The sequence below is a fragment of the Emydura macquarii genome, unplaced genomic scaffold (assembly GCF_026122565.2).
Source record: "Emydura macquarii macquarii isolate MOO-44397 ecotype Brisbane River unplaced genomic scaffold, CSIRO-AGI_Emac_v2 contig_2205, whole genome shotgun sequence".
In the NCBI taxonomy this organism is placed as follows: Eukaryota; Metazoa; Chordata; order Testudines; family Chelidae; genus Emydura; species Emydura macquarii.
Genome location: NW_027132342.1, coordinates 16,989,993 through 17,017,062, shown reverse-complemented (window position 1 = coordinate 17,017,062; position 27,070 = coordinate 16,989,993). Strand labels below are relative to the sequence as shown.

At 48.2% G+C, this 27,070-nt stretch overlaps 1 protein-coding gene across 4 annotated transcripts; it reads right to left on the bottom strand.

Moving 5' to 3' along the window:
* Positions 1 to 1,794: 1,794 nt before the first annotated feature.
* On the bottom strand, positions 1,795 to 25,419 carry SYNGR1 (synaptogyrin 1). Of its 4 annotated transcripts, none has more exons than XM_067559514.1 (4): positions 25,160 to 25,419; positions 7,910 to 8,147; positions 5,167 to 5,312; positions 1,795 to 2,451 (listed from the first exon to the last, which is right to left on the bottom strand). In XM_067559514.1, exons 1-4 carry the CDS (start codon positions 25,256 to 25,258, stop codon positions 2,233 to 2,235), a joined length of 702 nt encoding a protein of 233 aa, XP_067415615.1. In that variant the 5' UTR covers positions 25,259 to 25,419; the 3' UTR covers positions 1,795 to 2,232. The 4 variants fall into 4 exon arrangements, with proteins under 4 accessions (XP_067415615.1, XP_067415616.1, XP_067415617.1 ...); XM_067559515.1 differs by having other exon boundaries at positions 1,795 to 2,442; XM_067559516.1 differs by lacking the exon at positions 25,160 to 25,419 and adding an exon at positions 9,564 to 9,825.
* Between the last annotated feature and the right edge of the window lie 1,651 nt (positions 25,420 to 27,070).

Genomic DNA, 27,070 nt, shown 5'->3' with positions numbered 1-27,070 from the left:
TTGCAGACCCCTAAAAAAAATTTCGAATGGGGGTGCAGAGCCCTTTGGAAATCTCAGACATAGTCTATGGATCCCCAGGGGTTCACGGACCACAGGTTGAAGACCACTTACTTCAGTGTTTTGCCCTGCCCTACTGGCAACCCAAGTCCAATTCCCAAGTCTGGCAGGAGTTAGAGTCCTAACAGTAAGTGCTCTGCACAGCCACCTAGCAGAACTGTGTTCCATCCTGGCTCCCGCAATTCCTCAAGGTGCTCTGGAGAGTGGCCTTAGTACTGTAAGGATGCATCTTCTGTACTGCCATGCTACCATGGTTCTGCAACTGATCCCTCCATGCAAGGGCTGCGAGCACTGCCCAGCTCAAGCACGGTAGCCTAGGAGTTAATGCTCTGCACAGCCATGTGAGATACCCAGCTTTGTTTCCTGGCCTCATTTTCTTAAGGCTTGTCTCCATGGGGAAATTAACCAGGAAAGCTATTGTGGAATAGCTCCCCCTGTGGACATTCTATTCTGAAATAAAAGTCACTTGTAGTCCAGAATAATTAGTGATTCCAAGCAGAGAAATGATTCTGGGATAAAAATCACATTTTAATCCAGAACTAAGTGTTCACACAGGGAGCTACCCTGGAATAACTGTTCTAGTTGATCTCCCTGTGCAGACAACCCCTTAGGCTGCTAGGAGCTGGGGATGCTGAGGAAGGAGCACTTGACATCGCTGAAGAGCTATAAGATACACAAGGATGGATTTTCGGTGGGAAGAGAATGCAGCACGGGCTTTCCAGATTTTGCAAGGGCAGGGGAGATGCTCCCCATTCAGCTCACTTAGCAGAACTGCTGCCTAAAGACCCCTCCTAGGGTCCCATATCCAGTCTCAATCGGGATAACTTGAGGACAAACACAAGAGCTCAGCTGCTGGGTGGGAAGGGAACCCTACTCATTGGTTACATCCACTCTGAGAATGTCTAGACACCAGCTGGCAGACACAACAGCAGTATTTTCTACCAGCAGGGCAAGAAGCTTCACTGGGAGTCCTGCCCTGTTTCTCCTGGCTACAGAGAGAGTGGCAGAGATGCCTAGGATGATACGTCTAGGAGCAAAGAGATGGTGGAATCAACAAGACTATAGAAATGAAATTCACCTCTTTGTCCTGCACCTTTATCCTGGGCAAAGGCCACAGGGCTTCCAGAGTTGGTTGGCAAAGTTCCCCTCCATCTGGTGTGAAGCTGGTTTTTCCCCAAATCAGCCCAGTTACTTCCTCCTCATTCCATGATACAGTGATCCCTGAGTGGGAGGAGCAGGGGACCCAAGGGAGTTCTCAGGAGTTTCTCTAAAATACCTTCCCCCCACCCTGGAGGTTGCAGCTTGGTTCTGGTTCTCCCTAGAGGACCACAGTTAGCCTCAGAGGGGCTGCATATATGGGGATGGGGAAACACCATCAATCCAATCCAGTCATCTGGGGAAAGATGGCATATCCCATCTAGTCCAGTCCAGATTATTCTCTTAATTTAAAATCTACCAACGTGTCTGCGGTTTTTGATTGTGCCTGCAAATCTGTCCCGTCACCCCCATTTTCTCTCTCTACCCCCCAACCCTCCCCCTCAATACTATTCCTCCCTACACCCCTAATGATAAACCACCAACAACTTCCCACATAGCCAAAGAGGCAATACATCATGGGGCAAAGGGGTTGGGACCTGCCCCATTGCTTGCACATCCATCCACCCCCCACCCTTGCATGCCTGCATGCTTACTCTGACCCCTGCCTCCCTCCCCCACCTCCAACCCCACCCCCAGACACATGCATCCACTCCAACGCTAAAGGTGCCATCTTCCCACCACAGAGCCACTTGAGCAGTCTCCCTGTCATCTCTGCCTCTTGGGCCTTTGCTTCCTACGCTGGTGCCCGCGTCACCCTCCCAGCACAAGAGGGAGCTGGATTCTTGCCCAAAGCCGCTGCTCGCTCCGACAACACCAGGGGAGCTCTTGCCGCGACAGGGACAGGGACACACTTGGGAATACACAGTTTGGGTCTGGTGGACAATTCAGAGGGCAGGAGGAGTAGTTAGGTTTTTTTCTTTTTAGAAAACAATAAATAAAAACAAATGACCAGAAGGCTGGAGCATGGCCGAGGGCCACTTGTTGCGCTGGGATGCTCCTGTCTGTTTCGTGCCGTGGCCTCCTGCTAGCAAAGGGAAGGAGGCAGAGGGGAGGGGCACGGGAAGGGGCACTGGTATCTCAGTAGTTCTGCGTTTGGTACCCCTGCGTCTCGGCTTCAAAAGCGTCTGCTGGAGGGGGCTGCTGGTACGTCCCCACCGTGTCTGTGTCATCTTCCTCGTTCGTGTAGGGGGCATAAGGCGTGCCGGAGTCCTGGCTCGGATCCGTGTAGTCTTGGGAGAAGAGGGCTGAGTCTGCACCAATCCGGTAGCGCTGGTATGCCAGAAACGCCTGGCCCACCTTTAAGGGAGGATTAGGAGAGACGGGAGGCAGAGAGAGAGAGAAAGAGGCAGGAGAAAGGGAGGGAAACATACCCAGGAGGAGAGACAAACAACAGCTGAGTTAGTAGTGGTTAAGAATTAGTGCACAAGGCATGACCGGAAATCACTGGTTAAATACACCAAGCGCAAGAAGAGTTAGTATGCCCCATAGAGAGCATGAGCTCAGGACAAGAGAGACACAGCGTGAGCCAGGGCGAGTTTGCTGCCTGCTGCTTGTGTTCGCTTTGCCCATGCTCACAGCAGTCTCTGGGGTGTGCGGGGTCTGTCCTGCCCAGCGATGGGGTTCACATGATGAAGGCATAGACAGCCTACAGATATACAGGTATAACGTCCCCTCCCCAGCCAGGTGATCTGCTTCACATCCACCACAGAGTTCTGGTTCCTTTGGGCTGGATCTGTGACTCATTTCACCTTAGACCCTGTTGGGGCTCAATACTGAACCACCAGCGGGAGGGGAGGGAAGAGCAGACATGAAGCAGCAGCTGTTCCCGTTAACCCTTTCATTGCCAGTCATGCACTCAGCGACTAGCTATACTACCAAAAAAAAAAAAATCACAGACCTTGTGGGCGATGGGCGGGGAGGCAAGGCAGACACCTTCCCTCTGAGAGGGGGGTTAGTATAGGTCCAGCCTTGTTCCTGGTCCCTGCTTCTCACACTGCTTTGAAAACATTCTTTGGTGTGACCAAGACATAAGGGCTGGGGCTCCGGGAGGGTCAGGGACCAGATTCTTTAAGCCAGCATGGGCTGCATTTCCACAGCATCCCCGCTGTCTGAATGGTCCAGCCACCCAGGGACCATCCCAGGGGACTTGCTGAGCAAAGAGGGCAAAGGAGTGAGAGGAAGTGGAGATGGGAAGAAGGGATTGTGGGGGTGGGGGAGCCCTGCCTGGCTAAAATATTAAGACTGAGCAGGTGCCAACAGAAAGGCACACCGGTGTTATTCAGCGTTAGTCAGGTGTAGGGGAGCGGGGAAGAGGAGGAGGAGACGTCAGCCACTTCCAACTCCCCAAAGGACAAGTAACCCTCAAACAGACTGAACGTACCATCCCAGCTCCAAGACACATTGCTTCTCTCTCCCCACCACGTCAGCTGCACTGACATGGCAACGGGCACCTGTATTCTTGGCCCCTTCTCCCCGCCCTGATCCAGGGAGTTGGAAGCATCTGCACTCCTCCCAGCTCCTCCCCTACAGACACCCCTGCCCCACCAAGACCCCTGGGAAATGGCGCTAGGGCAGTGGCAGTGGGGAGCTAGGAAAGAGAGTATTGTATTCTTCCTGAAGATTAATGTCTTGGAGTCTCTGAAAAGCCAGAAACGTCAGGAAGCCCTGTGAGGAGAGAGCAGGAGGGGATAGGGAGAAGAGTTAATGAGACACAGAACCAAACGAAGCCACATGCCTGAAATAAAAACCCCAAGAGGCACACACCAGCACAGCTTTCTGCAGCCCCGGCAGAGGGACTGGATCACCATCAGATTCCCCCTCCTCCACTAAAACAGGGAGGGGAGCTGGCCTCTAAGGACCCCCACCTTCCTCCTCAGGCCTTTCACATCACGGCCCTCTCTATCCGGTGGCTGAGGAACCCTGGTCCGTGAGGAGAGCCCCACAACACCACTCAAAGGGTATGTCTACACTGGAGAGGGAGGCGTCATTTCCAGCAACAGCGGACGTATACATGCTAGCTTCGATCAAGCTAGCGTGCTAAAAATAGCAGCATAGCAGCTGTGATGCTGGTGGTGGGACAGACTAGCTCCCTGTGTACAAGCCCACCCAGGACCTTAGGTACTACTTACTCAGATGATTAGCCCATCCCACCATGGCCATACTTCTATTTTTAGTGCGCTAGTTCAATCAAAACTAGTGTGGATATGTCTGCCTGAGCTGGGAATCACACCTCCAGCTCGGTTGCAGACAAAGTTTGGGAGAATGTGGCAGGTGTTGCTCTCTTTTGTCTCCTCTCTCAGGGAGGTGAAGATACTGACTCCACAGCTCCTCCAGCCCCGTATTTCCCACTTCCACCCCCACTGATAGCCCCATCTCCAGTCAGACTACAAAGAAACGTACAGTGAGAGGAACAGATGTTGGTTGAGCAGGATAGGCAGTTATGTCACTGGCATGATCTTGTTATCTATGTACCACATCTATACATTTCTAGGAGTGTGCTGGCTGCTCTTTTGTGTGGCAGGGTTGACACAGTATCTCACTGTGCTCTCTTGTGGAGACTTTACTTATGTTCTTTCTTGTTTTGTTCCATCTCTTAATTATAAATAAAAGTCACTTAGACTGAAAGTACTATACAAGGAGGCTCTGTGTATGGAGAAAACCCAATAGGTTACACTGAAGTGGACAAGTGAGGGAAATTCCCTGGTGGGGGTGGGGAGAACAGAAAGAGGATGGAAAGGAAGCTCGGGGGAGGTTCCAAACAAATTCCAACATTTTCTTCCTACCAAATGAATACATGAACTAGGGCTGCCAGCCTGGTAGCAAACTGGATTCAGAGAGGAGGAAGACCCTACGCTGTGCTATAGGAAATTAACATTAGAAACGCAGGACTCAGCCCTAGCCAGAGGGCTGGGCTAACCCAAACTGGGGTGGGAAACTGAGGAAAACAGACACCATTATGCAGGGAAGCCCTGATCCCTGGGCTCTAATTGGGGTCCTGGTTGCTTTACTCACCCAGGTGAAGATGGAGAAGAAAGAGAAAGTGATGGCTGCTCGGGCTGCATCTGCCCCCTCATTCAGCGGGTTGTTTTGTCGCTCTGAAACTTGCCACTGGTTGGCCAGGAAGCAGAAGCCAACAAACCAGAGGAATGCCCAAAAGGCTGGGAGAGGCCACCATCAAAACAAGAGAGAGAGGGATAGGTTATGGGTAAACAATAAACACATTACGTTTCTCCAACAACTTCTATCCTTCAAGATCCCCAAGTGTTTTACAGATCAGGCCAAATTCTGATTGTGCAGTCCCGCTAAACTCAGCAGAGTGGCATGGGTGTGACTGAGGGCAGAGCTGTCAATGGGTAGGGTGTGCATCTGCAGACAACACATTAAGGGCTGGTGTGATGTTAAAATTTTATTAGCACGAGGTTGGGATGGCCACATGATTCTAAATTGGCACCATGAGTGAATTCTGCAAGCCTCCCAAATGAGAAGAGATCACTCACTTCTGGCATGCACCCCTTCTGCACCAATTACACTACACAATACGGTCCTGGAAGGACAAATGAAGAGCAGCTTCTCCAGAACACACTGCGAAGGAATTGTAGGCAGCCAGACTGCAATTACACAGTGATTGGGATTCGGGCAGGACACCAGGGTTAATGCCCTTGCACTTATGAAAAGTGCCATGGACTCTATAATACAGTTGCATGACGACAGAGAGACCCTCAGTTTTACATCTCTTCCAATAGATAGGTGATACACACTGGTAACACACAGAACAGCAGTTTCCCCCCTGGAGGGAGTGGATAATGAGAAAAGAAGAGCAAGAGAACAGGAGAAAAACATCTGGATAACAGCTCCTTTGGGAAGGGATCCAAGTGATGATAAATGAGCAGGATCAGAGTGCTAAGGGGAGTGGAAAGGAGAGTGGATGATCCGGATCAGAGCATCAGGGGTGTGGGAAAGGGGCTGGCCTGGAATCTCTGGCTCAGGGAGCAGAAATTGATATATTTACCCTCTTTCTGAGGTATAACCAGATACCTTGGGAGAAATAGGCAGGATATTTGTTCTGCTGTAGTGCACACAAAGTTTTTCTAATACACTCCCTTCATTTTCCTTCTCTGCGTCTCACAGTTTGTTATTTACATAACACTATAGCTGTGCACTGGCTAGACAACATGCAACTTTTGCTAAACAAGCAAAAAAAAAAAACCCTGAAGAGCTTGCACACTTAAAGGCCAAAACAGGTATAGAAGAGTGAACAGACACTGGGCCTGATCCTCCTTGCGCAAGTTTTCCGGTGGTGTAACTCCATTAATGTCAATGGAGATACCCCTGACGTGCACACTGATGGGAGTTCAGAATCAGGCCTGCAGCATGGGTGTGGGCATTACATTGGGAAGGCTTTGCAGAACAAGTGATTGTGTATTTTATTTTAAGGGCTCAATGCACATTCTTGGGAAGCTGTTCCAGGTGTGTTGGGGGCTGTGAAAGAAGGGATGAAGTGAGGAAGGGGGAGACAGACAAAGGGAATAATGAGAAGAGAAATGTCAGCATGAAGGACGGCATTTGTGGGGATGCAGGCGGAATCAAGGGCAGATGAATGAGGGAGTGGAGTACTGGAAATCTTTGAAAAAACACGGAACTTGGTGCAGAAGAATCAAAACAGGACAGAGATTCAGAGACATGGTGTGAAAGAAAATGACCTTCCTTGTGACACCACTCACTGAAGCCTCCAGATGAAGGGCCAGGCACACAGGTGCCTCTCTGCAGCTCCAACAAACTAGGGGTCATTGGGGACCACAGGAAGCAAAATATAAATTAAAACAGTCCTAGGTGCCAGGAGCTGGGCAGGGGCCTGCAATGCCCCAGAACATGGGGATTACAAAAGTGGCTTAAAGGGAATTTATAGTCAGACTATTTAAAATTCTGTAGAGTTTCTTTCTCGGGGGCAGGAGAGGAGGGGTTCTCATTGAATTCAAACAGACAATACTGGGAAGAAAAACCTCTGTTACAAAATGCATCACCTTCTACTCCTTCAAATTCAGGGCCTAGAAAGACCATACGCCAGTTTTCTAGTCTTACAAGGAGACCGCTGGCAAAAGCCAGGGAAGATGAAACTTGATACTTCTAAAGATAAAAACAAGGAGGAAAAGGAACCCTTTCATGCTGTTTTTATGCACCATATAGAATCAAAATAAAGGGACATAAACCAGATGTTTCTTTCCTTTGCAGGTCATCTTTAAGCTTGTCATTTTTAATCACAGGAATGCAATATGCACATACACTCATGTCTGCCACATTGCATGAAGAATGTGTGAGCAGCTTGTTGTGTCATTATCCCATCATCAAATCACAATGAAGCTGTTCACAGGGCAGCAGCCGAGGCCAGAGATCAGAGAGAAGGTCAAAGAGAGAAAGGGGTTAAGAAGAAGAGGATGAGAGGAGGGTGGGAAAAAAAGATGATGATCTAAGAGGAAGGGGAGGATAGGGGATGAGAGGAGGAAAGAGAAGGAAAGAAGAGACTAGGAGAGGAGAAGAGAAAAAAAGAGGAGTGGCTTTAAGAAGGGCAGAAAAGGGTTGGAGGACAAAGAGGAGAAGAGGATAATGAAATGTGAGGGGTGAACAAGGAAGGAGCCCAGTCAAAGAGCTCCTGTTCCAGGGACATCTGGCCAGCTGGCTTATAAAATAAGACTAGCTCCTTCCCTCGCCTCAGCTCCCTGAGGGAACAGATTCCATGCCAACCTGCCAGGAAGCTCACCAGAGACGCCGATGTCCAAGAGCACTGCCTTCTTGCGGTCCTTGACGCTGCTGATATGTGGGAAATAAACGTCCAGAGCCAGGAAGAGAAGGCAGCTGAGGAAGGCGAGGACTCCCACGGTGATGCCGTAGTTGCAGGCGTTGTGGTTGCGGTTGAAGATACAGTGCTCCTCCACCTCATCAGGGCGGTTCAGGTAACCTTCATTCACAATGCAGCCAAAAACAACGATGGAGAACACCTGAGGAGAGGGAGGCAGGAGGAAGGTAAGGACCATGCCTGTCTCTAGACTACCAGGTGTCCAGTGCCATGGAGAAGAGGTCTCCCAAGTCTAGCTAGCCCTCATATGATTTCTCTGTCTGAGTTAAAAGCGTGTACAACAACTGAGTGAATCACTGATTTTTGGGTTCAGTGGCTGGACCGAAAAATCTAGGGAAAAGAATGGGGTCATTTTGAACCAAAACTGAATTTTTTCTGTTTTCTCTCAACAAAATGAAAAACCGAAAACATTTTGTGTGGGTCGAATGCAATGTTTTGAACGTCAATATGAAACAATATTTTGAAACAAAGTGTTGATTCCAAACTAAATGGTTCATTAGACATTTCCAAAATTTTTGTGTTCAGGTTTTTTCAGTCAAAACTATTTGCTGATTTTGACTGAAACTCAAATAGTTTTCGTGCCTCCCAAAATGCACTTTTTGGTGAATTTACTATTCGCTAAAAAATTTTTTGCCCAGCTCTAGTTTGGGCAATAGCCGAGGGGAAGTTTACCTGAAAAATATTATTTTATTTCTGAGAATTAGCTCAAAATAGGATATTCTTAACTTATTTTTTTTAACTAATTCATTAATTTTATTTATTTATTTAATCCATTTAAGATAAATTGAAATAGGTCAATCTCCATCTGAAATCAGAGTGCCCAGATACAGACTAGCACCAGATTAAGGAAAGGTGTGGACTAGAACCGGTTTCATTTCTTCGGTTTTAGTTCTTGGGTAGACAATCTCTGAGAGCTGGTCTACAAGGAAAAATTATATTGGCATAGATACATCGCTCAGGGGTGGAAAAATTCACTCCCCCGAGAGACTCAGTTAAGTCAACCTAACCCCTGGAAGAATTCTTCCATCAGCGAGGGCTGATATACGCTAGAAAATTAGACCAACCTGTTGCTCAGGAATATGAAAAATCCTGAGCAACATAGTTAAGCCAATTTAAGTCCCTGTGTAGACAGCACTGGCTCGATGGAAGAATTCTCCCAACAACCTAGCTAGCGCCTCTCAGGGAGGATTTACTACAGATGGCAGCATCTTCACTGAACTGCTACAGTGGTGGAGCGGCAGTGCTGCAGCTGAATCACTGCAGCGTTGTAAGTGTAGACAAGTCCTAATCCTCGCAATCCCTTACTCTATAGTCATTCACCCTTCCACTTCATCCTTCACCTGCTTATTCACTTATTTTATCTGTCCAACTACAACTCCTGTTCTCTCTTCCCCATTCACCCTCCCATTATTCACTACTCTGCATTCTCTAATTCTCTGTTCTCTGAATAGTCCATCTACCCACACCTCCTTATTCTTTCTATCCACCTAGTCTGTTCACTACTTTCTTCCATCTATCCAACACATAACACTAGCCATCTGTCTACTAATATACTCACTCTGTGCAGCCAGCCACTCATTGATACATTCTCTCCTTAGCTGTGGATTTCGCAGGCATTTTCAGGCTGGAGCACCCAGTCCTGGAGAATCACATAGCACCCTAAATGCACATGCAATACATTCACTTGTGGAACCCTCAAAATCACAGCACAGCTTACTCCATGTGTATCAGATCACTAACCCAGCAGTATTCTGTCCATATGCTCTTTTTGTTTGTCCTCCTTTCTCTCCATTTTCCCATTCTTTCCATCTACCCAGAAAAGGTAAGTGAATAGGCGATGGACAGACTATCTAACCTAGTATGGCCATTTTTATGTAAGCTGATGAGCACTTTCACTCACTTTTTACACACCAGTGTAAAGGGGGGGTGGGGAAGAGTAACTTCAAAGAGTTTCCTGTGGTGTAAAGGAGAGAGGGTCCTCTGTGGCTGTAGTGCAAGGTGGGTGTAAATCTAGTTTGGATGGGTCAATTTACATCCAGACAGAGGGTTAATCAAAACAGAGATTTTTGCAATCAGAAGTAGCAACCCATACAGTCTGCAACTCACTAACTGACAGGTAAAGAATTCAGGAGGCTTGTTTCTTGTTGTGGTAGCAACAGATGCATCCAAGTAAACAGTGCCCCCATCAACCGTTAGTGCAGGGAGTGGATGAGGCACCCAGCATCCCACTGTACATATCCCACGGATGTGCCGGCTCATGGGCTGGAGCAGAATCTACGGGATTGCAAGAACACATGAAAGACCAAATCTTTCTCTCAGATACAATGGTCTATCCTCACTGGCTCTAGTTTCCAAGCAAAAACCTGACCCACTTAAGGCAGTTTTACACCCACTTTATAGCACTACTGTGCTGTTTAAATGATCAGTCTTCAGAAGGGGAAAGCATTGATTTAATTTGCTTTCAATGGGATTGCACTGGTGTATCCGTTGGTAGAATTTGGTTGAATGAAGGAAATCAAATAGGAAAATGTAGAGGGAAAGCACACCAGGCTGGCAGCATTTCACAGACAAAACAAGCTCACAGCAACACACAGACATAACAGTGCTTGATGGGATCCATTTTAGGCAGGGGAAGCTGTCAAATTGATTATCTTTTCCCACAAGGCCCAAGCTATATTAAAAACCAGCTGAACTGTCCAGTCAGGGATTTTATTCCTGCCCTAAAAATGGACGCAGACCTGTAACCAAATGGGCAAATCCACTTGTGAGGTTTGAAAAGACCAACACCTACCAAAACCCTAGGTTGGAGCTGCAGTGACTTCTGGTAAACTTTTATCATGTGTGTAGGTTATTTTATTGTTTTTATATGTTTTTTCTGTGATTGTTTTTACCCTAAGGAAAATGCGATTTGCTGTGTGAAGGCTGGTTGGTAACAGCTGTACACTGTTATAGCCCACGGAGAGAGGCTAACCATAGGTGCTGGATGGGACCCCGGTCAAACCTGCTGGGGAAATCATGGTGAGGTGCAGAGGGACTGTAAGCTTAAACCCCCAGTCTGGAGGGAGAGAGACTGGGGTCTCCAACCAAGAGAGGTGACATCAGGAGCCAGAAACCTTAAGAGGGTGCCCTCGAGGAAGATCAGGGGGTAGGTCACAGGTGCAGTTAAACCTGAAACTGCGACAGGCACCAGTAAAAACCCTGAGAAAAGCTAGAATCATTCCCCACTCCCACAATTAAAACCTAGTGAAGAGCTGTGACTATCAAGTTTCAATCAGTGAGCAAAGATAGGCCGGGGGCCTGACTAACAGGAATCATTCAACTAAAACCTCACCCATTCCCCCTTTACAATGGACCAAGAGATCTGAGAAGCTGTGGTGCCAGGGTGAGAATAAATTATTGGTCAGTTATTCCCAGTCTGATACATAATCAGCCATCTGCAAGGTTGGAATTTTAGATCCACAGCACAGACCTCTGCTACTTGACTTAATGGAGTAACTGACTGCAATAGTAGGTTGTCATCTACTATGTGGCCCAACACTAGAGGGAGATTAGATGCACACTCTGCCAGTGTATTTCACAAATGTTTGCTGACAGCAGAGAAATGGTGAGACTCAGGAAATCTTGGGTTTCCAGGCTCTGTAGTGGAGCATGCTCTAGTGGGTACAGACCCGTCTGCCCCATTTCCCACAGGCTTGAGTTGACCCATTTTGCCCACGTTCCCTCCAATCCGTCTCTGTATCAGCCCCCTCTCTCTCCCCACATCAGCCCAGGCATCTCATCTTAGTCTCCCCTCTTTCCTGGTCCCAGGCCTGGTCATTTTGCCCAGCCAATTGTGGTCCCTTCCCCACAGCTCTTTATCTACTCTGTCATCCCCTTCCCAACACATTAGCTCCCAGTCCCTCACTCATCTGCCCACCATGTTTTCCCCCACAGCTTCTAGTCCCAGTCTCCTTGCCCGGCCAGTCTTAGTTTCCCCCTCACCTCCTGCCTCCATCTTCCAGTCCCAGTCTCCTCCGAAGCATCTTTCCCATACCTACTCCTTCCATTGGCCCCTCACCCCATAGGACAGGCTCTTGACCCTCCTTGTTGCCTGGGCACCAGCAGGGGGTGCATTCAGCACAGGAGCCAGTCTACCCGCCCTCCCTTCCAGTCCACGATGCCACAGTGAGCTGCAGCAGCCAGGAGGAGCAATTGCAGGGAAAGTCCTGCTCGACTCCTCCAGCCCTGGACTGGCACATGTTCCATGCATACGGAATTACCGCAGAATTTAGCTGCCAAACTCTAACAAACCTCTACTGAGCATGTACAAACTAAGATTTTTCCAATGGCTTATAACTTGCCCAAATTTGGGCAGCTGGCAAAAGGCACCCCCTGACACCAGGATGATCCTTCTACCAAATATCAAGTCCATGCTCCAAAGTATGGAGTCTCTCTAGCATTTCAACAAAACAGTTAAAAGAATTTTCTTTAACATGGAAAAAATATATTTTTCCTTAATCTTGTTCTAGGAAACAGATGAACCAGTATTGCTAAAATTTCCCAAAAACCCTTCAGCCTGAGGCAGATGCCCAGAATGGAAATGTTCAGCCCATATAGTTAAAGACTGGGAAAGTTATAAGCAACTAAAAACAGGCTCTTACAATGTGAGATGTTGAGCAACCTTAACTAATGGTGGTGCTACCAGCTCTGCTTATAATGATTTTCAAGAATTGTTGCAACTCCCACCTTGATGGGGAGCTGGCAAACTTCTCAGTGTGATATATGAGCAAGAAGATGCAGCCAGAGGTGATGCTGGCATCCAAGTTGCCTGACTTCCTTGGACTAGGTGATGAAATGTATATGCCCTATTTGCCATATAATCAGACAAGAGATGATGTGTTCTTCACTCCCCTGGCATTTAGACGACCAGAAATGCCATACAGGTAGGCATAAACTAGAGCTCATCTTTTGTTTTAGAGCTGGAGATGGGTCTAATTTTTGCTCCCTCATCATGCTCAGATGATTGCTTCTTTTAGGCTGTTTTGGGGACCAATCCTCACTCATGGACCTATAGCAATACCCCCAGAGAGACTAAGAATTGCTGGGGGGTTCCATTCCTCACTATTGGACTACATTGCCCAGGCAATAAAGCACTTTGTTGATGGCACAGTGGGACACTATACTCATCTGTTCTTTACAACCGACACAGTAGCACTTAGATATCTTCCTGCCCATTGTCCTTACAGGTCACCTTGGCTTACAGATAGCCTGTGACATCTAGTTGTATAAGATCCAGAGAGGGGGACAGAATTTGTACCTGTTCCTTCTATTAGTATATTCCCACTTTTTGTAAAAATAGTTCAGAGTCTTGAGACTGCACGGGACCCATCACTGCCCTTCTAGTTTCAGACAGCAGTGGTAGTTCTAACCACACTTTTCCATCTATGGGTGGCCAAGAAGTTGCAGCCGTTCCTCTTTGATGTGGACCTTGTAAGGGTCATCCAGCCAAAGCACCCTATTGAGGGCTACCTTTGTAGACAACTCAAAAACTTGTCAGTGCAGAATGCTGCTACTCCATCTCCTGAGTGGCTCGAGCCCCTGAAAACATACACCACCTGTGCTCTGCACTGGCTACCCAGCTCTTCCCAGTGCGTCTCTAGGTGTTGGTTTTAATCTATAAGGTCCTATATGATCTGGGACCTGGAAACCTGAGAGGCCGTCTCTTTCCTTATGTACCTTCCCCACAGCTGAGATCAGCGGAAGCATTCCTGCTGACAGCCCATAGAAGGAGCGGAGAGCCAGTGGCAGGGTGGAGGCTTCTCAGCTTTGAATCTTGCTCTCATTGCCAGTCCACCACCACCCTGGTAGACTGACCTTCAGAGCTCAGTGCAGCAAGACTCACCTATTTCCCTGAGCATTCAACTTGACATGGGACTAGAATGGGGTGTTTTTAACAGTTGGGCACAGCTGGCAATTGTTGCTGCCTGTAATAGGCGCCAGCCTTGGTGTTCTTCCTGTTATGTAAATATGCCCAGAGGCTGCGGTGTTGGGCGTGTAATAAATCATTGTATAAATAAATAATGGCTTGTGAGAGCCCAGATTTGGCAGCCTTCAGAATGAAAGGTAGGGCCCATCTACCCCATGGCAGCTAATCCTGAACAGTGAAGTTGGCTTACCTAGCAACCCAGTTGGGTAGGTCATGTATTTGCCTGATTTCATGATAAATTAATGATATCAATGTTTATTTAGATCATAAACTAAATGCAACTCCCGTTCGCCTGCCATAAAAAACCCCTGCATTAACTCAGCACTCAGGTTTCACAGCTAAACTGTCAGAAGTGCCAAAAAGTCACAAGGATACCAACATAAAAAAATCTTACATTTTGGCTGACATTATTGGGCCTCATTCACTACACCTGCCAGCCGTGTAAACCAGGAGTGAGCCCACAGAAGTCAATGGAGTAAGCGAGTGGAGATTCAGGTCCTTGGTACATGTTACAAATAATGCCTGATGCTGCTGTAACAAGAAGACTAAAGAAAAAATATGTCTGTATTTTTCAGCTTGCTTGCATCATGTGCTTGGGTATAGTCAGTTTCCCTGTGTAGTAACTGTTATTAATTATTTGTGAGGTCTAGAAGCCCCAAAAGAGATTAGGACCCAAAGAGTTTACAATCTCAACAGACAAGACAAAGGAAGGATTATTATCCCCATTTTACAGATAGAGAACTGAAATGCCGAGAGCTGAAGTGGCTTGCCTGTGGTCACACAGGGAGTCTGTGAAGGACAAGAAATTGAATCCTGATCTCACAAGTGCCAGCCCAGCACCTTAACCACAAGACTATCCTTCCACTCTGTGTAGTTAGTTAGGCCCAATTCTGCAAATACGTGTGCATAACTTCATGCATATGAGCAGTCTCACTGACTTTAAATAGGACCATTCATGTGAATAAAATTACACGTTGGTGTTTGCAGGATTTGGATCCTGCTGGTTTCCCTCTTATTTGTGTGAGTCTCTCATATTGCAACTGAGAAGGAAAAAATGTGATTGTAAAACTTCAAAAATTGGAGGGTGCAGGGCTAAGGGGCAAAGGCAGTACCTAAACCTACTTCGAAGTCATTGTAGTAAATCAGTGGTTTTCAATCTGTGATCTGTGAATCTCTGGGGTTCTGCAAATTATGTCTAAGATTTCCAAAGGGGTCTGCACTTCCATTTGAAATTTTTTAGGGGTCCACAAATGAAAAAAGGTTGAAAACCGCTGTTGTAAATGGACTAGATTTCAAAGCAGACAATATCCCTTTAAGATTCCAAGAACAACCTTCCTGTGGCCATGTTGCACATCCTGTACTGTATGTTTGATGCTATGCATTTTACAGCATCAAACAGTAATATATTAAGTTACCCACTTCCATGTGATTTGGCTGAGCTAGCACTGCTGTTGTAACCCTAACTTTTATAGCTCTTGACTTTTGGTGGTTGTGAGAATGTAACTTTAAATACTGAATTAACACAGGCTTTTGCAATTATTTTTCTATGCTTATCTTTAAGAAACAGAAAAAAATAAATGAAACCCCAGAGCTAGTCCATTTGCAATGCCAACAAGCTCTGCCAGGAAAACTTGTAAGCTCCTTGCTATGCAGCTGTTTGGCTTGCACAGCTTGCAAGGTCCCTGAACCAAAGAGCGCTCCCCTTGGGCTGGGTCGTGCCATTTAGGCTCAGCTCTGGGCACTGTCCAAGGGGGAACAACTGATGACGTTTTGCCTCAGAGAGGCAGAGTTCCTCCTGCAGCTGCTCAGTGCATGGAGGAGCGCACAAGCTGCTCCAAGTGCTGCATCATTTCCACTGGACACCAACTAATTCTGCTTGTCGGTGCTGGGGTGCTGCACCATTGCTGCACCAATTCTCTGCCCCCTTACGGGCACAGGGCACTGCTGCAGGAGTAGCTAGGGACCAATCCTTGCACTCGGGGAGCACAGGGACTGTACTGCTGGCTGGCTCTGACACTCCCAACTCCCACCCCTCGCTGCACGTTCCATAAAGACTGGGCAGAATCCAGTGTTCGTCTAGCTCCTGTTTGGTTAAACCCAGAGAGCCTAGTTCTCTTCTCACGTCAGTTCAGCAGTCAGCAGAATCCCACCGACAGCTCTGGAGTTACTTCAGAAATACACTGCTCTGCAAGGGGGTTTTAAACAAGCAAAGGCGTTTGGCCAGACGTTCCAACCCTGCTCCTCACCCGACCCTATAGTGGGCTCGCTTCACCGCTTGCAGCCCATCCTCCTCTTAGACACCCACGAACTATTACCTTGCATTCCCATGGCACATCCCCCTGTACTATAGTGCAATAATGAAGGAGCAACTGACAGAATGGCCAGAAGAGAGCAAATGAACACTGGAGTGTTGAAGGGGGAAACAAAGGAGCTGAACCTGCGATAGAATTGCGTGACTAGGAGTGCTGTGCAGAGAAGGCCCTTGCGTTGCAGAGGTGTGCCCGTGGCGGGGGAGGAGGGGTAGGGTGTGCCTGGGGAAAGAGATGGCAGCTTCCTTCCTGAAAGACATTTTCCTCCTTGAATTGAAGAAACTAATTTAAACAGCAGCAAAAGGAGGATCTGTACTGTGGGAAGCAGAGATTCCCTCGGCTTAACGCCCTGCTTTCCCCTCCTCCCCAACACGGCAGGCTGAGCCATGTAGCCAGCACAGCTGAACTCAGCACACTAAGAACCTCCTGAGTGTCATACGACGCTTCCATCATGCGGCCCATTTTCAGCAGTGCATTTAGGCCCTCCTGAGCATCATATGATGCACGCACAACACTGCCTGCCTTCAGCAGTGCATTAGATTTTGCCGCCTATTACAGGAGGAATCTGTCACAGTGCCTCCATTCCTTACTTCTTCTCAGAGATGTCCAAGATTTCCCAACTGTGGAAGTGTCTGCCATGCTGCCTGCACTAACTAACTCCCCACAATTGCCTGCAGTCACAAGGCCGGCTGCTGTCACACTGCCTTATTTCTCCCCCTCTCCGGATGCCCTTTTTATTTCATTATAAAAAGGAAATACTTCAGTGACAAATATTCCTCATGGAGCTCATAATCAAATCCCGCTCGGACAGAACAAAGCAAAAATCTCTTCTGCATTCTTGGTAGTGACCAAAAATAAATAAATACATACATACAGTTACGTTAGCAAAAAGAAGCAGAAGAAATTAAGACCTGCTAGAGATTATCCAGCTTTTATTTTCATTCAGAGTTCCTGGAAGGCCTTGGAGAGCCCGGAATAGATACATTTCTTGCTGTGTCTACTTTGATTCAGGTAGTTTTGAAGAAAATATATACGTTCTTTGGTAAATCACAGTGACAGGTGCTGGATCGACAGGCATGGAAGCTAAGGGCCTCTGTTCATCCACCCAGCCAGGTACCCAGCCAAAACCTCCTAGTTGCCACCCTGCTGGTGTGTCTGAGCCCTGACCCAGAAGGGTCACCTCTGTGCAGGACAGTCCCTCTGCATTCCTCATTATCTATTTGGTTGCTCGGCTGAGACAGTCAGCTGCGGGGGTGAGAGTGGGGGGGATGTGATGTGGACAGCAATCCCAGTAGGAATTGAACAAAACCCACCAGCTCATTCATTTCATCCTGTCAGTAGCCAGACGGTAACAGCTTTTAGTCACTACCGATCTGGGGCTGAACTGGAGCAGGCGATATAGAGGTGGAAGGCTCTGAAACCCTGAATTCCTACAGCCAGCTCCCACCACATGACTTGAAATGGTGGGATTGAGCTGACCCACTTTTCTACACAGCGTTTAGCTGCTGATCCCCTAGTATTAATCTTTCTATCCTGCCGGAGTAGAGCTCAAGAGGTCTATGGCACAGAAGAAAGCATGTACCCATTGTTCGGTTCCTCTTGAGATTCCTCTTTGGCAACCCAGCCCAGCTTCCAGTGAAGTGCTCCCCACTTGGCAACAGAGGAAAAAGACCTACTATACCATCTAGGACTGGTTATTGGAGTGCTGCCTACCATACATTTTCTAGTGCTTTGTACAGTCCATCTTACATGTCCCAAGCACTGGGACTTCTACTACTTCCCTTGGAGAGTAAGGATGAGATTTTCAAAGCTGCCCAATTTCCATTAAAATTAAAAGGAATTGTTTATCCAGATCTCTCTAGGCAGCTTTGAGAAGCTCAATCTAATCCAATGGATCCCACTGTCAAACACTTTTCCTGATCTTTAGGCTAAACAATCTGCTTAATTTCATCACGTTACTCCTAGTTATAACCTCCTAGTACCACCCTAAAACATACATCTTCAACCTTGGTGTTAATACCCTTCACATGCTTCCAGATGGTTATTCTAGTCCCACTAGTTGTTGTTCAACCTAGCAATCATACACATATTTAAATCATTTCACCTTTCCTCACAAAGGGACTGGAGGGTTTAATGATCGGTGTGGTTTCCCTTCTCACGACACACTCTAATTTATCAACATCTTTCTAGTAATGAAGTGCTCAGACTGAATACAGTATTCCAGGTGCAGTAGCACAACCTTTGTAGAGAACTATTATCTCTGGACTCCACCATGTAACTGATGCCTCTGCATACATGACTAAGAAATCACACAGGTCCTGTTTGCTGCCATCTCCTATAGCAGGTTCATGTCTAATTTACAATCCACTGTCACCCCTAGATCCCTCTTCATTATTGCTTCCCAACCGTCTCCCTCCCATTTTAGATTATTTTTCCATCAGTGTATCAGCCTGTCTTTTTCCAAGATTAATCTAATTTTATTACTTTTTGTTCATATTTCTAACTGCTCTCAGTTCCTTTGTGTTCTTACTCTGTCCTCATTGGGGTTTTCAACTCTGCCCAATTTAGTATCAGCTAGAAATGTGCGTAACATACAGTTTACTGCCACTCCCAGATCATTACTGAAATGTTAAATAAAACTTGATTTAACAACAGACCCTGCTGTAACCCACCCGGCATCTCATCCAGCTCAATCCAGTGCTATGTGTCATTCCTCTTTGGTTATTATGTTCTGTCAACCAATTCTCAGTTCACAGGACAGCGTTCCTGCCCAAGCCCATTTGAGTTATTGTTGTGAATAAGGCTTCATGAAACACTGCACCCAATGCTTTAATCAAATCCAAATACATTGCATGTACTGCTGCACTCCCTTCAGTAGCCTATATGCTGACATATTGAGAAGGCACACAGCAAGCAGGCGTGGCGGGTGTGGTGAAATCATGTGAACAAGACGAGGCAGCTATTGTTCACAGCACGCAGTGCTATTCCTGGCAGAAACCCAAAGAAAGCACAAAGGCTGAGCAAACATGGAAACTCCTGAATACCTCTCTGATACCAGAGTAAGACTGGGAACTCACTGCAGGGAGCCCAACACTGAATCCCCTTGTCACCCATCACAGATGTGAGGTTAAGTCCCTCTAACAAAGAGATTCAGTAGCCTGAAGTACATGGAGGTAACATTGATGGAAATGTCTAGGCCAAATTCAGTGGTGACACAAATGGCCTGCAAGTTACAGCCAGTTTCTGACCAACGTACACCTAAAGCAGTAACAATGTCATTTGCAATGATTTCGCTGTCAGTGTGTGTGCAAGATGAGTGTAATTTCCACACCTGGCTGGAGGAATGGGTGGGACTGAAAGGAGGCATAGCAGAGGAAGCCTCTAATAGGGTTATAAGAGAAAGCTGCTGCTTTTCTATTCTCTCTCTCACACACAAAGTCCTTCATATGCCACACCATCCTCAACACCTTCAGGGACACTCTGGTCCTAGTGGAAGTGGGTATAGCTGCCACTGACTTACTGTTTACCTGGGGTTGGATCTGCTCCTCAAAAACCAAATCATTGTAAATTTCACTGCTTCACTATTTACACCCATTACTTGACTAACCTGTACTGAGTGAGTGCCGCTTAAATTCTCATTGACATTTCACAGTTCTGTAAGTGCAGGGCTGGGAGAGAACATGGTGTAGTGCAGTGGTTCTCAATCAGGAGTAGGCCTACTCCTGCGGGTACGCAGAGGTCTTCCAGGGGAATATATCAAGTCATCTAGATATTTGCCTAGTTTTATAACAAGCTACATAAAAAGCACTAGCGAAGTCAGTACAAACTAACATTGCACACAGACAATGACTTGTTTACACTGCTCTATGTACTATACACTGAAATGTAAGTACAATATTTATATTCTCATTTATTTATTTTATAATTATATGGTAAAAATGAGAAAGTAACCAATTCTTCAGTAATAGTGTGCTGTGACCCTTTTTAATTTTTATGTCTGATTTTGTAACCAAGTAGATTTTACGTGAGGGGAAACTTGGGGGTACTCAAGACAAAACAGATTCCTGAAAGGGGCCCAGTAGCCTGGAAAGTTTGAGAGCCTCCGATGTAATGCACAGGGTACTCAGTTAGGCACCTGGAGATTTAGGTTCTGTTCCAGCTCTACCATTAACCTACTGTGTGACCTTGGGCAACTTATTTTCTCTCTCTCTGTGCTGCTATCGCTTTGTGTCTGTTTTGTGTATTTAGACTGTAAGCTCTTTGCGGCAGGGACTGTCTCTCACAATATGTTTGTAGAGGGCTGAGCACAATGGGGCCCTTATCTCAGTATAGAACCTCTAGGTGCTACTGTAATTTAAAGAGATATAGGTATCAGCAATGTGGAGTGAAAGAAGAGCGACATTGCAGGGGGAGCTGCTTTTATTACCCCAATCTGGCTGATTCTCCAGCAGGGTGCTGCTACTCACATATGGTTGAAGGAAACTGCTTTTCTAGTCATGTGGCAACATTTCATTCTAAGCTTTCTCTGAGCAGCTGCTGTTTGAAATGCACAGAACCAAGCCACCTAACTGAACCTATTTCTAAAACGAAGAGACACCCCAGGCTGTTTATGTTTTTTAAACTGAATGATGTTTTGGGTCTCTGGAATTAACAGCTCCCAGCAATCGGGAAACTCTGAACAATAAGCAACAAGCCTTTTCTCACTTAACACTTTATTTATTTATGGAGTCAAAGCTAGTTTCAAAGTGGGCATGCCACACCCTGCATTGGAGATTTACACTGGCCCAAAAGATAGAAATAGTTTCTTATCTGAAATGTGGAGGGGAGATTGCTTTGCTCAAGGTAGCGGGCAATAGTATAAAGAGCCTGTCAGCTCTAAATCACTGATTTCAGTGCAAATCACAGGTCAGGATAAAGAGTGTGATTGGATGACTCAGGGCTTGGTCCACAGTAGGCTGTTTTCTGTAAGGCTTTCCAGTGTTGCTAACACTTATGGGAGCTCTAGCATAGAGCCACTGACATTATATCCACTGCATTATCTAGGGCCATATCTATACTTGAACTGCTACAACGGCACAGCTATAGCATTGCAGCTGCACTGCTGTAGTGGTTTAAGTGTAGACACTACCTACATTGACAGGAAGGGTTCTCCCATTGCTTTAGCTAATCCATCTCCCTGAGAGGTGGTAGGTAGGTCGATGGAAGAATTCTTCCATCCAACTAGTGCTGTCTGCACTGGGGCTTGGTCGGCTTAACTATGGCACTCAGGGGTCTGAATTTTTTATACCCTTGAGCAACATAACTGAGTCGATCTAACTTTCTAGCATAGACCTGGCCTGCCTGCTAAGAACAAGTCTATGTGACATGGTGGTAAAACCCTCATCTACACTGGCGCTCCTACTGTTACTTCCAGAGGTGAAACTGCACCAGTACTAGCAAAAGTGAGAGATTTTTTTGAGCAAAACACCAGGATTTGTGTGAATGGGTGATAATGTCTTTTATCTCTAAGGTAAAATACAAATACAACTCCCGTCAATGTGATCTAGTGAACATGTATTCAGAAAACATGTATTCTGTTCTCAGCCCTGCCTGCTCACTGGGTGACGCTGGGCAAGTTGCTTATCTTCTCTGTGCCCGTTTCCCTGTGTGTAGCATGGAGGTAATAAATCTTCCCCCTCTCACGGAAGTGTTGTGAAGCTCCATTCAAGTGCTTGGGGATCTTCAGATAAAAAGTGCTGTTTGAGCAGACGGTATTACTATTGGTGGGAAGTGGCTTGTGTGAACGGAGTTGGATGTCTCAGTCTAGATGTCAGTAAGTCCCCCTCCATCTCCACTGGCCCCTTTGTGGGAGGGTTTCTGCAGAAAGGCCAGGGACAAAACGGGCTGTTAGAATGAATTCCTCCATGTTCCAGTAGGTGCTGTTTTTTCCATGCCGAGGCACATTGACAGGGAGCAGCATGGGGGAGGTTTGAGCGGTTACTGCCCAGTGCTAAGCAGGTTTGGGGAAAGATAGAGGACTCTGTTTTCCAGGACCATTGAGCCAATACCTTTTGCCAGCACCAAATTCGTTCCATTTTTTGTCAGGTATAAAGAAAGAAACAAATATTCTGCCCACTTGCTACAACAAGGGCCCCTCTGTGCATATTAGGAGCTACTGCTTCCTATCACCAGCAGCAGTCTGGAAACCTGAGCTTTCTCACACCAGTGTCCTGGCAGTGCCCAGAAGGACACTAGTAGTGTAAACCTCTCTACATTGGTGTAAGCATCCCATGTGTCAGACCCTATCACAGGCGCTCACCTTCTTCTCAACATTAAGCCACATACATCATCTTCTGCAACCCACCTGAGTTCTCACACCTCCTCCTTTAAAGGTGTGTACTGCACTCATCAAAATTAGACTGCATGCTCTATGGGGTACGGGCCAGGTGTGACTCTGTGTTGGTGGAATGCCAGGCATACCTTTGATACTTCACAATAAACACTAATACCACACAGCATATCATTACAAATGTTTTGGGAGAGCTTGTGACCAGCACAAGCATCTGGCTTGGCAGCACTGGGGGAGAGGTGCTAAAGAGGAGGTAAAAATGGGCCAATAGGAAAAGATGAGAAGAAAATGAGTGTAAGGGGGAGAAAAAAGGGCACAATCCCCTACCCCCGTGACTAACAAGCAGGCTGTCCTTGTTGGGGAGCTGACCTCAGGGCACCTCCAATGTTCTACAAAAGGACATTTGTTTCTACAGCTAACTGAAGAACTAACAACTAAATGAATGTACTGCATGGGGTCAATCCAGCGCTTAATTTGTGCCGGGGCTGAGCCAGGGCACCTGTAGGCTTGGCAGTTCATAACCCCAGCACCTCTGGGCTTGCTGCATCAGTTATGAGTGTAAAAAAATTGCTTCAGTCCCAGCACCTCTTTCATTACAAATTAAGCTCTGGGTCAATCCCATTCCAACCTCTGTCAAGGTCAAGCAAACAGCTGGTGGATGTGGGGAAATAGCGCATCCAAGGGAATGCTGGGCCGTGTAGCCTTCCATGGCTGGGGAGTCATTATGGAACAAGTAAGAGAGTTCAGGGACTTGCTAGGGTACAAGATATAACAGAGCAGAAAGAAGTGCACAGCAGAGTCCATCTCTCCTTCTCTCTCCCTCATGTATTGGGGAAGCCAGAACTCTGCCTGCAGTGTTAGAGTGAAGCCATGGTATTACAAAAAAGGGAGAGGAATTTCTGTCCTAGAGATTAAGGAGGGAAGAGCCCTTTTAGGTCACTCTGTGCCCATCATCCTTGGCTGGAACATGCTCTGCTGCTTTCCCCCAGCCAGGCAATGGGGGTGCTTCCATCACTTCCTAATGGATTTCCATAGCAGATGGGCACAGGACATTTATTGAATTCCCTTCCTTCAGGTAACAACCATGTGGTACTGTACCGTACGTAGGCCCAGACAGACAGACAGACGGACCAACCGTATTAATCATGTCCTCAGCGGTCTCAGGGCACTGCTAGTGTTCCCTAGCTCCCCTTCAAGTCACATGCAATCAGGCCGAAGGGGCGTCTTCTTTTGACAAAAATGGATGGTGCCACTTTGGTCACTCCAGCAGAACGGGCACCTCCCTGGCACCGGCACAAAGCTTGGTCTGGCTAAGGGCTGTTACTGCCAGCAACAGGCTGGCCAAGCCCATCAAGCCACTCCCGCTGCCCTCTATCCGCCCTTCCCTTTCGGTTGTTTCAATATACATTTTAAAAAACAAAAACGGGGAGCTGCTTTGGAGCATCTCAGACTCCTGCTGCTCCACCTTGCTGTGTGTCTCTCTCTCTTCCTGCTCTCCTCTTTCCTGCCCCCTCCCCTGTCTCACTGCCATCCCTCTCCAGCTCTGGGTTTGCAACTCGCTCGCTCCCTTAATCCCCATGACCTTCCCGCACACGCGCTGCCTGCAGCTATAGAGGCAGCAGCAACAGCAGCAGCCGCCATGGGATCAGTGTCACATGAGACCCTCCTCCCCCCCATAGCGAAGGCAACAGACCGAAGAGACCCCCCACTGCTCCCAATGAGCCGCCCCGCACCCTCCTGCACAGACACATTGCAGAGGGGGTTGAAAGAATGAAACGCAAGGGAGCCGGACGGGCGAGCAAGGACAAAACGCAGCCCGTCCCCGCCCCACAGTTCACACACACCCCAGTCATTGCTCCGATCAGCTCCCCAGCAAGCACAGAATCAGACGAGCTGGAGAAGAAGAGACAGGGGCGCCCCCATGCAGAGCGATCTCTGTCAGCTGCACCTCCAGCCCCCTCCCCCAGTGCTTCCAGCCCTCCCCCCGCCACCTTTAAACAAAACAAACAAGCTGGTCGCCCCTGAAAATGTCCCCGCGCCCCAACTGCACCAGATCCTTCCCCGGGGAAGGGCCCGCGCCCCAGCCCGACGGGAGAGTGGCTTCCCACGCCGATCCCCCCCGGCGGGATTGTCTTTGGCTCACGTCCCATTTTCCACCCTCCTCTGCTCCGCCTCACACTCCCCCCCCCCACGCCGCCGGCTGCAGAAACACCCCATCTCCACGGCAGGCGCTCGGGGCTGGGGAGGGGGCCGGTGAGGAGGATCAGAGACACGCGCGAGCGGAGCCCGGGATGCCACGCGGGGCGGCCGCCTCTCCCCGGGGGGCAGAGGTGACTTTTGCAACGCCGCTTCGCCTCCCTCCCCGGGCCACTCGGATGGGGCGTCCCGGCCCCGGGAGGCCGGAGGGGAGCAGCGCCCGCGGGGCGCAGGGCACGCGGCTGGCCGCGGAGCTGTCCCCAGCCCGCACGCACCGCCGATGACAGTCAGACGGACAAAGACTGACAGCCCCCCCCCCGTAGCTCAGGACCCAGCCCCTCCCCCCCCGTCCTTACCCAGGAGACCATCCGGAGGACGGTGTGAGGCTGCTGGAGGAAGGTCTGGGGGTCGAAGGCGCCCCCGGCTTTGCCAGCTCCATACGCGCCGCCTTCCATCCTTGGGGCGCCCCGTGGCACACGGCTGAGCCCCTGCCTCCTGCGTGCGCCTGAGCCACTCCGAGCAGATGGCCGGGGGGGCAGGAACCAGAGGGACGCCTGTCCCCCGCCTAGCTGCAGGCAGGTGGACGGGGAGGGGGGGTAATGGAGGCAGCTGTGCGAGCGAGCGAGCGGGCGGGCGGGGGCTAGCTGGGCATGGCCGCGCGGTCGCTCCCAGCTCAGTCACCGATGCCCGGCTGGAGGGAGGGAGAGCGAGCGAGAGAGAAGCACCACACGCTCCCTCCCTCCAGGGGCCGGGCAGGCGCTAGTGCAGGGGACGCGCGCTCCCTCGCAGCAGCAGCTGTGTGACGGGAACGCACCCGGCAATGGGCGGGAGAGCGCGAGCGCGCGCACCCCCAGCACCTTGTGGCGGGGTGGGTCGAGAGAGCGCGTGCTGCCCCTCTGAATGCAAACTGTGCAGACCACAATTAAGCACTAGCTGTTATGTGTTTTTAATGCCCTGCTCAGGGCAATGAAGGGAGCTGCCTGTTTTATTTTTGTAGGGTCTACAAAAAGCACCACTCACAAGTGCCTGCGCCCCACAGCCTGAGTCTTGCTCAAGGTTTACTTTATCTCAGCCCAGCTGATAAAACATGTAGCCTTTGCTGCACCCGCATGGGCAAGTTGGAGATTGATTAAATGTAGGGGCCATGGGTGTTGAAACAGCCTCAGGTTGGCATGAAGGATGCTCTGAGATCCCACCAGCCTGAGCTGGCAGGCTGCAGGGCTGAGCTGGCTCATATGGGCAAAGGAGTGAAGCTCCCTCATTGCTTCATATTCAGTTTGCTTGCCAACAAACAAGACAGTAAATAAGTGTTTATATGGTTATTTTATTTGACAGTGCTGGAGCCCATACTAGGTGCTTCACAGGAGACAAAGACCCAAAGCCAGCTTCTGGCTTCCACTATGGCTCCATTATTATTATTATTATTATTTATTTATTTCTATTCTCATAGCATGTAGGAGCCCCGGTTACAGACCAGGACCCCCTGTACCACTCCGGTAGTGTAAAGGAGTCAGAAAGGTGGTGGAATCAAAGTGACTCCTGAGAGAATCACAATGGACGTGGCCCCATACTGCTCCTCAACTCCCTTGCAGCCCCAAGAATTGGGATGGGCAGTGGTTAGGGGGGCGGATGGAGCTTTCTGAACTCTGGCAGTTCTGGGCTACAGAGTTGCCTGGTGGTAGATGTGGGAAATCTGTTTAAATTTGATAGTAGACAAGAACCGAGATCTCACACACAATTTGGCGGCCAGCGTGGGTGGGAACAAGCCCTGACAGAACAGGATTAAAAATGGATTGTTGTCTGGGCTCATACCTGGGCTAGATCACTTCTCTTTTTTTTTTTTTTTTTTTCCTAACAGCCACATCCACACTGGCCACCCACACTGTTTTGGCACATGATTCAGGTGCAAGTTCAGACTGTGTACCCTAGACATTGGCTTTTAAAGTTTCATGTGTGCTCTTGTGTAGACAAGGTGCCAGTGGCCACCAACGTTTTGACTATCATGTTTTCTAGACCTCCTCTGAGCAGGTTCAGATGACATGGTGGGTAAAGTGCCACTAGTCCAGGATTCAAAAATCATGAATCAGGTCCAAAAATCAAGAGATTGACTTAAAAATCATGAGTCTTTTAAAAAAATTATACATGTTGGGCTCTTTTTATTTGCTGAGTTTCTGAACACTTAGATGCACTCACTTCATGTTTTCAAGCATTTCCCTGAAACCACAAGGGTTAAACACATTTTTTTTTTAAATGAAAGCTGAGATTCT